This window comes from Chelmon rostratus, chromosome 21 (genome assembly GCF_017976325.1).
Source record: "Chelmon rostratus isolate fCheRos1 chromosome 21, fCheRos1.pri, whole genome shotgun sequence".
In the NCBI taxonomy this organism is placed as follows: domain Eukaryota; kingdom Metazoa; phylum Chordata; class Actinopteri; order Chaetodontiformes; family Chaetodontidae; genus Chelmon; species Chelmon rostratus.
This window is the reverse complement of record NC_055678.1, coordinates 5,969,352-5,984,524: the sequence shown is the minus strand read 5'-3', so window position 1 is coordinate 5,984,524 and position 15,173 is coordinate 5,969,352. Positions and strand designations below refer to the sequence as shown.

Below are 15,173 nucleotides of genomic sequence, written 5' to 3'. Positions count from 1 at the left end.
AGCTTTGATCTGACCTGGCTGCTCTCATTATTGGTCTTCATTAGCAGGTCTCACTCTTATTGCACACCTACTGCACTTTCATCTCATTATGTCACACTGGTTAATTTTCAATAGGGTTGACTGCGTATTGTTTGGTATCTCTGACTGTAAATCAGCATAATTCACTCACTTGTGTTGCTGCACAAAGCGGGGCAAAGTCACAGGAGGCGTGTAGCGACTACTTAGTCTAATTCTTAATAGGATTTCATTGCTGCAGCACAGTCGGTCACACAGGCCTGTTGACACAAAGCTGCTTCCTGTATCAAAGTCTTTAAGCTTATTCCAGTGGCTTCCATTTCGAGCACTCCATCCAATTAGTGTCATTTCAATCCGGGCAACAACAAATACAAATCATTTGGCCAACATTTGCAGCTCAACTATCAGGATGAATATAGCTTTTTGAAGTGTGGGTTTATTTCAGAGATTGTAAAAATGGCAGGACAAAACTTCAAACCTTTTTACAACTTAATATATATCGTGACCTATTTCTGGCCACTTGTCATTTAGAGAAACTTGGTAATTTCACAATATTTGACGTCAAGTTCAAGTTTCTGCATGGCTGAACACCGAAGCCAAACCAGCCTGTAAACTTTGAACTTCCTGCCTCAGTTAAAGGGCAAAGGATGTTGTAGGTTGGAGCTGGTGAGTAACAGATTGCATGTCAGCAGTGTAGGTGCTCTGATGAAAAAAATGAGATTGTAAATATGTAATTTAAGAAACATTTAAATCATTTTTTTTGCTTCTGAGATTCTGCAGACGGGAAGGAAAACTCCACCGGTTTTATCTTGTATAATCCCTTTTGCAGCTCCAGAGGAAGCTACATGAAATCTGATAAATTGCCTCAAGTGACATCACTTCATAAATACAAGAAGGGGTATTTGAGTCCTTCTTGTATTTAGAAAAAAAATTCTCCACCTGCAGCAAACCAAAAATGCCGTCAACTCTCTGCATGTCGTCAGCCTTTTAATGGCGCGTGCAGTCAGCTGTCAACCTGAATAATAAAAGGACTATTTCACTGAACAATGAAAAATATATGAATATATGCTAAATAATAGGCATTTAAAATATGAATCAAACGTGGTTAATGTGATTTCTGCTCCTGGACCTCAGCGCAGAGCTTCTGCACATCAGCGCTGTGCGCCGTCACCTGCATCTTTTACGCAGGATCGTAAGCTGTCATCTGTGAGCGCGAGCGATGTTTGTTTCAAAACGGACAAACTAAAATAAAATACATTTTTATCAAATGCTCAATAATTATTTTCAGGAGCCACATCAGAGGGATGAAACTGGTCTAGTCAGTGGATATGGATTAGGAGAAATAAAAGTAGTTGGGGGGTGAAATAAAGGCAGTGAGGGAGAAGGGGGAGGCAGAGGACATGCATGCCTAATCCGGCAGGAGAAGAGAATAAAGTCTGAACAAGACACCTCTCCTCTGCTCTGCTTTCCCCGCCCCATCTTACCTCTCCCAATAGGAAGAGATCCAAGAAGAGGAAGTTTAGATAAGGTGGGGGTGTGGCCGGCTAGAGTCTCTCTTTGGGACCATGTGGTCTGCTCAGGTGGGTTTGTGTTGTAAGATACAGAGTTGGCTGTTTTTTTGTTCTTTTTTTGGTTGTTTTCCTCTTTTGTTTGCTTCTTGAAGGAAATGTTAGAAGAGGCTGTTAAATCTAGTCTGTGGATTAGGCCTCCACCTTCAGCACCCTCTAAACCAGGCATGTCAAACTCATTCCATAAAGGGCCGTGTGGCTGCAGGTTTCCGTTCCAACCAAGGAGGAGCACACCTGGCTGGAATCAATTAATCAGCTGATCTCAGTCTTCAGCTGATAACTAAGTGATCCCTTGATGTTGATTGGTTGGCCTGGTGTGCTCCTCCTTGGTTGGAACAAAAACCTGCAGCCACACGGCCCTTTATGGAATGAGTTTGACATGCCTGCTCTAAACTTTCTACCCCCTGCCCGAACAAGGGTTTGTATCCAATCCCTACTTTCATCTTTGACTCTTTTCTTTCTACCCCCACCCAAACCAGGCTCTGCATCCCCACCACCCGCTTTTATTGGTGCAGTTGGTGAGAGGCAGGGGTAGATGACGGTAGTGCGGCACTTGTATCTTGTGTTAAAATTAACTACTACTGGCAGCATTCAGCTCAGGTGTGCCAGGACCTTGATAAGGGGCACACGTAAATGGAACAGAGCCATCATTAATGCAATTATGAGCTACACCTGTGCTTTTCCTGTCACAGTGCGTGAAACCAAAACGTCTTCCATGTGCTGAATCTTAAATTTACATTTACATTTCACAGGAGCCAACACAGCTTGTGGTTCATGTAACCACTTGCTTCAGATTACATCCATGGCTCAAAGTCAAGTGAATTAGTATATAACTTAAGTACAAAGTCCGTGCATAGACTACATGAAATGCCGTAAACACATAGGTCATGTAATTTATGGATTCACATTTTTACATTTGTTTATTATCATCCCTCAGGAGTAAAATATTGTGGATATCGTAGGGCTTGCAATTACTTGCAGTGTTATTTCAGCGATTTGCACAATGAAACGACTTGATTTTTTTCCCTCTTGGCCCATGAAGGCACTAATGCTTCACCAAGGTCACCGACTCTATCCTTATCGGGCTTGAAATGCTGAAACTCAGTATTTTCTCTTAGCTGCACTGTTGTAAAGACATACAACTGGACACTGTATGTGTAAAGTCTAGGTTGACTTGCCATAGTGTATCTTTATCTTAATTGTCTTATCAGTTAAGAGTTGTTGTGGATATATGTAATCTAATTGAGTTTCCTACAAACTCATCATAAATCTAGAATAGTGCACCTCTTAGAGCTTTTAGAGGAATTTCTTCAAAGATGAGCGAAATAAAGCAAAAACGATGGAGGGATAAAAGAGGAATGTACTGTATTGTAGCGCCAGTTACTTGTGTTTGATGTTTTTGTCTGTGCACCTAATGAGTGCCGAGTAGCTGTGTGTCATCTATGACACTGTTTTTGTGATCTGTGCATTGCAAAAATGTGTCTTTCACCACTTTATCTTTATTGCTGTCATAACATGAACACTGTTCCAGCTGCCCCCCTGCTCCAGACCTTTGGCACTCGCCGTAATAAAAGGAGCCTGAGGAGGAGAGCAGTGCTCAGAGTAAAACCATCACTGCAACTGTGAACACTCTACACCGCTGCAGAAACAGAAACTGTGATTTGGCTGTTTCCATGATGTGGCTCTTGATTTTCTTGGTCTGGTTGGTAATATGGGCCGGTGGCACTTACTGGTACCTGTTTGGGAAACCGAGCCCTTTCTCCCTGGAGTCAGTGCGACCCCCTGGACCTCGAGAGCTTGATCAGAAGAAGCGGGACAAAGTCATCAAGCAAGGTGAAGTTACTGCAGTTGGAAATGTTTGTATGCAGCATCATAATCAACTGGCATTAGATGCTTTGATGGAGAAGAATATTATCTACCAGTTCAGTCTGATGAGCTCTCTGAGAACGCAGCTTAACAATATATTAAATAATTACAGTATTTTATCAATATGTTAGTATTGTGAAGTGAAACCTTCTCTGATACCTATTCTCCCAGGGAGAAAAGCTCACTTAAAAATGTCAAATCTTGTTAAAAAAATTCAAATTACTACTAAGTAAAATGTTTACCTCTTTTTTTTCCACTGGATATGTAACAAATATTGTCCACTTACATGTAAATATGAGTTTTCTATATTTTTACAGCAAAAATTGACCACTCCAGCACCAACTCTCCAAAAAAAATTAAAATTAAAAACAAAAATGAGAATGAACTAATTATGCAACAATTAAAATATTAAATGCAACGTATTCCTTTGCAGTCTCTGTGTCAGAGTAAATAGATGAGATTTCCAGATCTGATAATAGACCTTTTTCAATGCAAACATTTTAACTTTTCCTATGAGGAAAAATGCACATGTAACATGAATAACAGATGCATTCAATTTATGTGGAAAGTGCAGAACAGAACTAATTTAATTTTAATTTTACTCAAACTTGGACTTGTGCTGTGAAAAAGCTGAAGCTGAAAACTAAATATGCTCATTTTTGGTAAAGCTTTATTTTATTTTGGGAATATTTTGAGGAAATTAGCAGCACTTAGCTTCCAATCCCCCCAGTAAAACGCCTAATTGTTTTTGCACTTCCATTTTTGTACAAATTAGACACACAAGATAGTGAGCTTTAATGTGCTGGTATATGATGATTTTGTTCCAGGCCAGCTCTACTCTATGCTAAGATGGACACATGTGAAGGATACTGCAAATACAACTAATGTTGTAACTGTAGTTCTTTCAACTGCTGAGGTGTGCTGATACAGTCATCTTATTTTCCTGTTTGCTGTGTCATAACTAAAGAGTTTATGGTAGGAGAAGTACTGTAATTACTTTTCATCTGTGTGCTTAATCTTAATTAGATTATGACGAGGAGATTTTGATAGTTTTATCTACTGTTAATTGCCAACAGGAATTGGTCCATATATTTACGATAGGAGAGGTGTGCAGTGCAACCTTCAGACTATTATGCAACATATTCTGATGTCTCAGTTTCAGCACTTGCTCGAGATAACATTTACAATGCAGCTTTATTGACCTGTCTGAACTAGAAAGATAAATTTTGCCATGTTAACATCATCTCTGTGTGTTTCTGTCCAGGTTTCAGCCTTGACAAGGTGCCCCAGAACCTGGATGTCATCGTCATCGGGAGCGGCATCGGTGGGCTGACAGCTGCTGCCACACTGGCCAAAGCAGGGAAGAAAGTCCTGGTGCTGGAACAACATGACCAGGCAGGAGGCTGCTGTCACACCTACATAGAGAAGGGCTTTGAGTTTGATGTTGGTAAGACTACTTGTAATTTAATTTGTTCACCTATAGTTTACAGAAGCAGTGCATAGTAGCAGTTTCTCACTGCTCAATGTGCAGCCGTTTTGCAGACATTTTCCCAGTAGTGCGACACATTCTCCAACAGACTATGATTCTAAACATGCCAGACACAGATATTTAATTATATTTGCTTGAGGTCACTGCATGACAGATATGGTCAGAAGGGAGAAAACCTGACTGTTTGCTGCAAGTAACAACGACACCATGTTAATGTTTCCCCGTGTTTCTTCTCCAGGGCTTCACTACATCGGTCAGTTACACGAAAACAGCCTGTTGCGTATCGCCTTCGACCAGCTCTCTGAGGGCCAGCTGGAGTTCCAGCAGCTAAATCAGCACTTTGACACCATCCAGATTGGCCTGGGCGATGAGAAACGAGAGTACACCATCTTCTCCGGCAAAACTGAGATGCAAGCACATCTGATGAAGCAATTCCCTGAAGACGCAGAGGCCATCGAGACGTTCTTCAAAATCATGAAGGTACCGGTAGCTAGTGGACACATATTTCAGTGTGTCATCTAAAATGTCACAACAAAACTATGAATTGTGACCATCCCAAGCATCTTCTGTTTTCCAACAGGTCTCAGCCAAGAAGACCCACTACCTGGCAACTCTGAAACTGATCCCCCAGTGGGTATCTTTGCTCCTGCTGAAGTCAGGCATCGGACACCTCGTCTCCTCAGTCTTCCGTCTCTCTGGCACATGTGCAACAGACTTGGTGAACACCCTGACCAGCAACAAGGATCTTCATCTCATCTTTTCTTATCTTTTCTATGGTGGGTCCTCAAAAAAACAAGTAGAAAACCAAGTCCAACCAACAAGTCCATAAGTAAGACAGTGGCACAAATTGTTGCGGAGTCACAACAATAGTTAGTATTCTAGTTAAGTACCAATAACTACAATATGTTAAACCGTCTCTTAGATGTAATTTGAGGGTATTTACATCATCAGATCAACAGTATAGGAATAGTATCCTTTTTTATACAAAGCCCACTAGTTCTAGTAGCCTTACAATGCATGTAGCAATTTAAAGGTCTTCAACCACCCTTCCATTTTAGGTTACTGAAAATAATTGATTAGATAAGATTAAGTAATTAATCTTATCTAATATTTTCTTGCAAATACTTTGCAGTTGCTTATAAGTTGATGCTCAGTCATTGAGTGCAGACACATGGGTTGGTATCTTTTTTTGAAGAATAATTACGTCTATGTTCTGTGTATACTCAGGCGTTCCTCCAAAGGACTCTAGTGTTCTGATCAACGCCCTCCTGATTCATCACTACAAACGAGGTGCCTACTACCCTAAAGGTGGTGCCAGTGAGATTGCCTTCCACATCATCCGCACCATTCAGAAATATGGAGGAAACTGCCTGGTCAGAGCCCCCGTCTCCCGGATCCTGGTTAATGAGAAGGGAGCGGCTTATGGTATGAAATGATTCCAGTTTCTTTTTCGCCCGTTAAAGGGACGATACTGTACAGGTAACTGACCGAAGACTTCCTTTCTGCGCCATGTGACAGGTGTGAAAGTGAGGAAAGGTCAGGAGGAAGTGGAGGTTCATGCACCAGTGGTTGTGTCCAACTGTGGCATCTTCACCACCTTCCAGAAACTTCTACCCCCTGAGATCAAAGTCAAGACTGGTGATCCACAGATCCTTTTTACTGAAATGGATGAATTCTGAATTAAATCAAATTTGAGTGTAAAAACAGTAAGGAAGTTTCAAGCTGATGATAAACTTTTCCATACTCTAGATATTCAGGAACGACTGAACATGATGAAACACGGCAGAGGATCGTTCTTGGTCTTCTCTGGCTTTGATGGAACTGCAGAGGAGTTGGGCCTCGAGTCCACCAACTTCTGGCTGTTCAAAAACAACGATATGGACAAGTCGTAAGTATGCAGAGCCCCGATGACACAGAACACTTCATGCAGAGGTAGCATTTAGCTACCACAAGGGGGTCGTATTGTATAAGAAGTAGGAATGTTGTAAATTCACAGAGGCAAAACTAACTTCTCAGGGCAGGCCTGCTCCCAGGAACATTAACATTTATTCTTTTTTCTTGTGTGTCAGATTTAATTTCTTCAAAATAAGAAAGAAAACCATGTATTGACCCTTTACAAAAAGGTTATTCAACTAACAAGTTGGACTTCCTTTTTTATCCTCTAGATGGAGCACAGGATCAGTCATTTAAGCACCATACTCATGCACTCTTTTATGTGTGGCCACACTGCTGATAAAAGCAGTCCACACCGCTCTGACTGGGGGATGACATGTAAACTTTCGTTTTTTTGTTTTTTGTTGTTTTTAGGATGGATGACTTCTTTGCATTGAGCAAAGAGGAAGCACCAGATAATATTCCCATGATGTTCATCACAATGCCATCTTCCAAAGACCCAGAAGCCAAAATAAGACACCCTGGTACTACTTTTCTACTGCTGCGAGTAATAGCAGTAACAGGAAACTGGAATTAAAGACGGAGACATTTTTAAAGATGTCCTGTGTCCATACAGATAAAGTGTGTTGTCTTGTTCACAGGAAAATCCTGCATGACAATACTGACGATGGTGAAATATGAATGGTTTGAGGAATGGAAGGACACTACAGTGCGCAAAAGGGGTGATGACTACTACAAGTACAAAATGAGATTTGCTAATAACCTCTTTGACTGGGCCTGTACTCTGTTCCCTAAAATCAAAGACAAGGTAGGATCCCTCATTCTCTATCATACCTTCATGTTTAAGTGTGTCGCTGTTCCTGCACGTACATTAAAATTATCTAATCTTTTCTAAAACATAAAAAATTATCAATTTATAGTTATGAAAGCATGATATGGATTCCCAGAGGTTGCCCATGCTATAATCTTATATGTGAGCGATTGATTAAAGACGGCATTGTAATGTTTGTATGACTTGTTTTTCAGTTGGTTTTCCAGGATGTGGCGACACCACTGACGAACATGCACTACCTGGGCGCCCAGCGTGGAGCCATGTACTCTGCTGAGCACAACCTGGAGCGTTTCCAGGCCGAGGCTGTGGCAAGGAACAGGTGCAACACCCCCGTCAAAAACCTCTACATCTCAGGTATGAATCGTAACAAACTTTGCCAAAGCTTTTACTGATTCTGAAGCTCTGTAACAGTCAGTTCTTGGTGTGTTGCGATTGAGTGTTTTCACAGGCACAGAAATGTCTCAACAAGCCCTAAGATTGATTAATTTGATGCTGAAGGGTTGACGACACTTTGAAATGTGAGGGTTTCTGTGCTGTGTAATTTTTTCATACCAAATCGGCCAGTTTTTGCTGGATTATCTTCCTGGTACAGTTAAAACATTTAAAAATAATTGCAAGAAAGTCGCACAGCAAAGGGAATTAAAGCACTTGAAGGAAAACATTATCTGAAGGGACACATAGACGTTCACTTGAATCCACACCCAGGTAGTCTTGCTTCATCCAGCAGGTTTACAGTGTGTGTATGTGTGTTTGTTCCAGGCCAAGATGTGTTCAGCTGTGGGATAGCAGGCGCTCTGCATGGTGGACTCCTCTGTGCCTCTACCGTGTTGGACCACATTGTCTACATTGACTTGCTCATCCTCAAGAAGAAGCTGAAACGGAGGAAAGCCAGAGAGCTGGCTGAGCTGGCTAAGAAGAAGCTGCAGTGAGAGTGCTCTGTACTTCCCCTGCAGGACAATAGTGAAACTGCACAAACCTGGTGAAAAAGGACCCTTGATTGTTATGGAAAGCTTAAGGAACACACCACCACCAAGTCCTAGATCTATTCTGTGTACAAATATTATGAAGTCTACTCATACTAATGCCAATAGCCCACTTTTATGACAATTAAAAGGAACAGATGTTATGTCCTGCGCTACAGCTAAGACTTAGCAATGGCGCTGAGGCCGCTAATTAATTCAAATTGGAACAGGATTTTCACAAAATTGAAGATGAAGGAGCGTCTCATTTACCATTTTGCAGTATTTGTGTATATACAGTATAGCAGGGGCTGGGGAGGGTTTTGGTGGGGTTGTTGGTGCTGGTTTGCCTGAGGGTGTAACCACAGGTGTTTAAATGCTCATAATGTGCAATATCTTGACTTGAATAAGTTATACCTAAATCATTATATTTGTTATTGTAACACCCCACTGTAACTCTGCATCATTTGGATTGGGTATCTTTAAAATTGCTATATTCTAGTAAACTTGCAGTGCTTTTCTTATTGTGATTGTGAGCACATAAAGATCATGGCATGCTCAATAAACTTGATTAATCAAATTAAGAAATTGCAATCTAAAATGCTTAAAACACAAGATTTCAGTGTGATAAAACTGATAAAGATCTATATGAACATACATAATATGATTAAGAATAATTATTAGCATCAGGTATAATAGGTACTATATTTTGCTAATTATTTATATATCACTGACTGGTGAACTGAGCCTAAGTCCCCCCTGGGTTTCTTAGTTCCCACCTATGTTGTTCTGACCTGACTTATAACCCCAGTGTTGTTTGAGTAACTGCTGAAATCAAACGTACGGGGGGAAACCTCAGACTTCCTGCACTAAGTGAACATTTCCTCAGTAAACGGAGGGCAGATTGGCTGACAAACTGTGGTCTGTAGGAGACGACCGAGGGGATCCTTGGAGAAGAATGCCCCCTCTGTCCAGGCAGCCGGTGGGATGCCACTACCCCTCTCGCTCTGTTAACTTCCAACCCCTCTGCTGTACAAACCCAGCTAAAGCTTTCCCTGCTGCTGGAGCTCTGATGTGCAAGTTGTTTCTGCTACCGTTTTCCTTTCAATACTTGTGAATAAAAAAGGACAAAAGTAAGGCCAATTCAAGGAATGAGGAGCAAAATGGAAGGGAGAGGAGTTAATTATATTGACTTTGCCTGGTTAGAAGTTCAGTAGGCCATAACATATAATTACCATGGCACGATAAAAGTGCAGTCCTTCACCAGAAATAAACGTGACTTCTGCAGTAACTCTTACTTTCCTATACTGTGCTCTGACTGACTCACAGAGCTATAAACAAATCCACCTAAACTCCATTTACCCACACTTTGAGCTCTGGAATAAAGTCAATCCACCCCTTTTTTAGACATGCAAGCGGTGTGGCTCTAGGGATGGCAATGTCTGCCTGTCGGTTGTTTACCACATTGTTAAGCTTGTATTTTCCTGTAGCTCCACCATGAGATTAACACTTTTTTTGTTTTAACTGAATAGTCTCGACAAACCATATTCCTTAATAAACAGAATAATCCAACCATAAACCTTGTGAATTCAAATTTCTCTCTTTCACCAAACTAAACAACCTTAACTGCCTTGTTAACTCAACATAAAAAAAACTTCATTCAATCCAGACAGAAACAAAATAAAAGTCACCAAAACTGTCTTTGCACTTTCCACTTATGGCTCAAAAGAAGCCCTTCTGTTTCTCCCTGCTGCCTCGCTAGCCGATACATTGGTCCAGTCACCCAAGCTGAATACCTGCTAAACATCTTCATGTTAGCATCATTACTGCGAGCAGTTGGTCCAGATTCTTTGCAGTGCTTTGCCAGAAGGTAACAGGTCAAACTGTCCATTGGAGGAGTCTTTCTGGTGAATTAAAGAAGAGTACAAAACGACAAAGGAAGCTACCTTTGTGCCAAAACTGAATAACCAAACGGATTTTTTCACAACCTGGCAACCTAAAACTGTTTTCATTAAGTGCTTATTACTGCTGTATAAACCATTACTTTTATTGTTATCTATCATTATCTCAAAGACAACCTTCCCACCAGACTAGAGCTAGAGTTGCAGACTCCTGCTTGCTGAGGTTTAACACTAAAATGGGTATCTGTTCTTTTAGGTTTTGCAGTGTCAAGAATTGGAATAAATCACATTTGAACGTTAAAATAAAATATGACCATATAGTCCTAATAGAATTTACTTGCATGTTTGATTTGGTGTGTTTTCACTTCATATTGGTATTTGTTGTGTGGGTTTGTTGGTAAGATAATGTCACCTGCACTCTTGACTGTGCTACCGTTAAATAAGTCTGGAATGAATTGGTTTGTCCTTGATATTTTCGCTGTTGTGTGTGATTTGATGTCCTCCCTCTCATATTGTCAAATAAACTAAAACTATTACTAAAGCCTCTAGTTAGCGCTGATAAACCCTTTATCAAGAATGAATTGGTTTGTAGGGCTGATTTTAATATAGAAGTTCTATTTAAGCTATAGAAGTTTATCATCAGTGCAGTTTACCACTTTCATAAAACTTTTCAACTTTGTAGTGGCAAATGGTCAAAAGGTCTATCTTATAGCAGAAAGTAAAAAGAGGCAAACTGAAGAGGAAACATGACCTGTCACTTCACTAACAAAGACATTCAGTAGTTAACTTTATAGAAAAGATAAAATGGGTAGATCTGAGGAGGAATTTAAGCTTTTCTTGACCAGCACAAGCACCACCTCAACCCCCTTCCTATTCTTTCCTCTTGCAGGCGGCTCCCACATGTTTAGACACGCTCTTACATCAGGAGAGGCCCAGAGGGTCGGATCTTAAAAACAGCAGTCCACTCTTTCCACTGTCTCCACCTCTCTGTCCAACACTCTATCCAGCAGATGCACACTTTCAAATGAAATTTCAGAGGCTGGGCTCAGAGCTAATCCAACAACACAGGCACCTGAAAACTTCTATTTAGATAAAGCGAACAGTGAACTCGCAAACATTGTAGCAGCAGGATTGGCTCAGAGAGTTTTCATGTTGCTAGGCTCTTGTCTCAGAGTTTCAGCCAGCGTTCTTTCTTTTCCAGATGTTGGAGCTCCTCCCCGCTGGCCGGCCGCAGCCTCCCACAGCTTGAACCCAGCCAACAACCACAGCTGCTACCAATCTGAGGACTCTCGAAAGAAAGTTTCAGACGGCTCAGATGAGAGGAAGACCCAGTCTGAAGATAGCACCCAGGATCAGACTGGGCTTAAAGGCATGAGCAGGTGATAAAAACTGAAACCAGCCGTTTTTTTAAGGGTCACTTCTACTTAACTACCATGTTATAGGAAAGTACGATGCCCTTGATAGATGAACGTTTTCAAAACAACTTTCAGTTTAACTACAGATGAGGTTTTAAAGCCAAATGTTACTTAAGACTTAAGTTACAAAAAGAGGGGAAAAAAACAGATTTCTTAAATTGTGTTTCTGTGGATCAAACCGAATCAAACTGAAGGTGTTCTCCTGCTCTGCACAGATCACAGATCCCTTCTCAGATGTCGGCTAAAAGCTGCTGCTCAAGGCCAACTTTCTGTTGAGCTAAATGGAAAATCCAAGGAAAATGGCATCTTCCCCAACACTTCCTTCTGCCTGAAAAATCTCTCCACAATCTGAAACACTACTGCGCCACATGTCTGCACACTCAAAGCTCAGACTACCTGGTGTACATGAAGTTTAGGTTTGTTTGGCATTCTCCACACTAGCCCCTTGTCAGTTGTGTCATTGTTTTATGTACAGAAATGAGCACACAATTTCAGTTGAAAGATGAAATCATTAGTTGGTTAATCATTTGGCAGACAAATATAAAATATTCTGATCATGCATTCATTGTTATGGTAATTTTCATGCAAAAATCCCAACATATTCCCAAATTCCAGCTTTTTGCTTGTATGGGTTTGCTTCCTAAACAACTAATATAATGAAATTGCCTTGACTTTTGAATTTTTCTGAATATGTTTTTCACTATTTAACATTTTATAAACTTTCACAAACTTAAACCTGTAATAAGTGATTTTTGGCCAAACAAGCTCTGAACACAACACTGACATATAGGATGAAATGCCAAACCTGTTCACACAGCTGCTTAACAACACATTCAGCAGTTCTGGAGCAACATTATCATTAATTAGGAGGCGTGCTTTGAGTGCAATACTCACTTTTAGCCCCATTTTTGGTCTCCACCATCTCCTGACAAAAGTGTCTGTCTCTTAAGCTGCTCCGTCTTGTCTAGCTAGTTGTTAACTGTGTCTATCTGCTGTTTGGTGGTTAGCAGGTAGTGTTTTAATACCGTTTTTACTGAAAACAGCTGCACGCTGGGCTGAAAACAACACTATGGGAGGGGTACGGGTGAACCAGAATAGTAAAGCTGTGGGTCAGACAGCTAAACAATGAGCTGAAACTCCCTATAAAGATCAATAACGCAGATGGCGGCTGCAGATTTAGATGATAATTCTCTGAAGGTACATCCCAACGAGTGACCCTTTAGCACTGTGATGTTTTTCAGATGGTCATTTTATACATTGTTATTCTAAAAATCCTGATTATAGCCAGTTTGAAATCAAGAAAATAATCAGCAGACCAATCGGAAATGAAAATAATCTTTGGTTGCAGGCCTGATTTCAGTGCTCCCACATTTCAGAAGACTGAAATCACCAACATGTTCCTTAGCTTCCTTGTCCTGTGGATTTACATTTGTTATGATGACACCTTGAAAGACTCGATCAACCCCCTCACTATTTCTTCTTCTCAGCCTACGAAGTGAACTACGGAATGTGCCTTGGCAGGCCTCTACTTTCCCTTTTCAGCTGGTTATAATATTTCCTCTGAAGCTGCTCTGCACATTTGATTGTAAATTATGTTGCATGTTGGGAGACTGGATGAGAGAGAGAGAAAGCGAGGAGGCAGGAACAGGGAGGCCCAGAGAAAGGAGAACATTTGGAGCTCAACTTTGTATAAAGCAGCATGATTTTTTTTCCCCCTAAAACAGTCAGAATAAGTGTTCAGCCCGTCTGCGTCTACAAGCTCCTGCTCCATTGTGAAGTTTGCATCATGAGTATACATACAGTCTACTTCACCTCTGCACCTGGTAACAACAAACAGCCGACCTTTGACATCCAGGTTGCTTTTAGAGCTTCTAACATTGGCATGAAGGTTCCACTTCAACCTCAACATTTCTGTCCTTTTCTTTAAAGAAGTGTAACAGAGTGACAGGGAGGGAGACGATGTTATAGAGAAAACAAAAGTAATCACCACCTGCTACACCACAAAGTCACAACACTCTATTATGTGATCATAGTTTACAGAGTGTCAGAACTGCGCTGAGGATAAGAATCTCTGGCTTTAATCCAGTTCTGACAATGTTACATGGTTATCAGGTAAAGGACAAGAATTTGGGGATGCTGCATATAAACAATTACACAGCAGATACTAAAAGAACCATGTGACACTTAATCTACCTCCCCTACAAGAGGAGAACTTAAATTAATAATAATGATCCTGTGGTTGAATCAAAGAGTTAATCTCTTTGCTCTTTCACACCCATCTGCACTATGTGGCTATAGCTCCTCCTTCCAGCGGATGCTTAAGACATGATCCAGTGTTCTCACATTTCGTCCCCAACCCCCCACCTCCACCTTCCCCTTGGAATATGCCCACCCTCCGCTGAGTAATCCTCATCAGCCTACTCCATCCGCATTCGTCATCGCTGCTCGTTCTGCTCTGTGTTTACATGGCGAGCCAGCTTGTGAAGTTTGGGTGAGCCGAAATGCTGGAGACAGTGCGCACTAGAGGGGGCTCTTCTGTAGGTGTGATCCAAGCCAACCCTCATAAGGAGATGACGCCTCATCACATGGTTTGGATACAGATGGTACACTGTAGCGTTTATGTGGCGTTTTTCCTTATCTGAGTCAGGGCTTTAAGAGGGGAAGATGTTCAGTGCTTTGTAGCTGTACCTGACTTGATGAGGCTTTATGCCTCAGTGGGGAAGAAGACTGGACATTTTTCAGAGAGAAGCAAACTAACATGCAGCTAGAGAACATTTAGGAATTCAGGTTTTAGGAATGAGCTCTAAATATAATTAACATGAGAAAACATAATAATGCATAACAGAAAGGGCTCCGTTGCAATGCATGCAACTTCTCAAGATTTGTTTCTGGGTCAACTTGCACGCTTTCTCCACATTTTGCAAAGTGTTACACAGTTTGCTGAGACATGTTGAGGTCTTGATCTTCACACACCATCTGTTTACTTTTCCACTTAGCGCAGATATGAGAAACACTCGGCCAGAAGGTGGCACACTCAAGTTCCTCGCGGATTCTGATGCCCTTTGGTTTAATATTTTGGCCACAAAATGACAAAATGTGTTATACACTGCTGTGCATAAAGTGCCAGAGCAGCAGCTTAAGAACTCAACATATGTTTACAAGGATTTACCACTTCAGGATAACTGGACTACCAGCCCTGGTGTTGTGACCAAATCTGCCTTTACTATTTCCTCTG

At 41.1% G+C, this 15,173-nt stretch overlaps 1 protein-coding gene across 1 annotated transcript; it reads left to right on the top strand.

The window, feature by feature from the left end:
* The first annotated feature begins 3,256 nt into the window (after positions 1-3,256).
* si:ch1073-13h15.3 (inactive all-trans-retinol 13,14-reductase) lies at positions 3,257-8,592 on the top strand. The gene is made up of 11 exons (XM_041963211.1): positions 3,257-3,416; positions 4,714-4,896; positions 5,177-5,418; positions 5,519-5,714; positions 6,166-6,363; positions 6,457-6,576; positions 6,688-6,826; positions 7,246-7,355; positions 7,473-7,639; positions 7,858-8,017; positions 8,423-8,592. Exons 1-11 carry the CDS (start codon positions 3,257-3,259, stop codon positions 8,590-8,592), a joined length of 1,845 nt encoding a protein of 614 aa, XP_041819145.1.
* Positions 8,593-15,173: the final 6,581 nt, after the last annotated feature.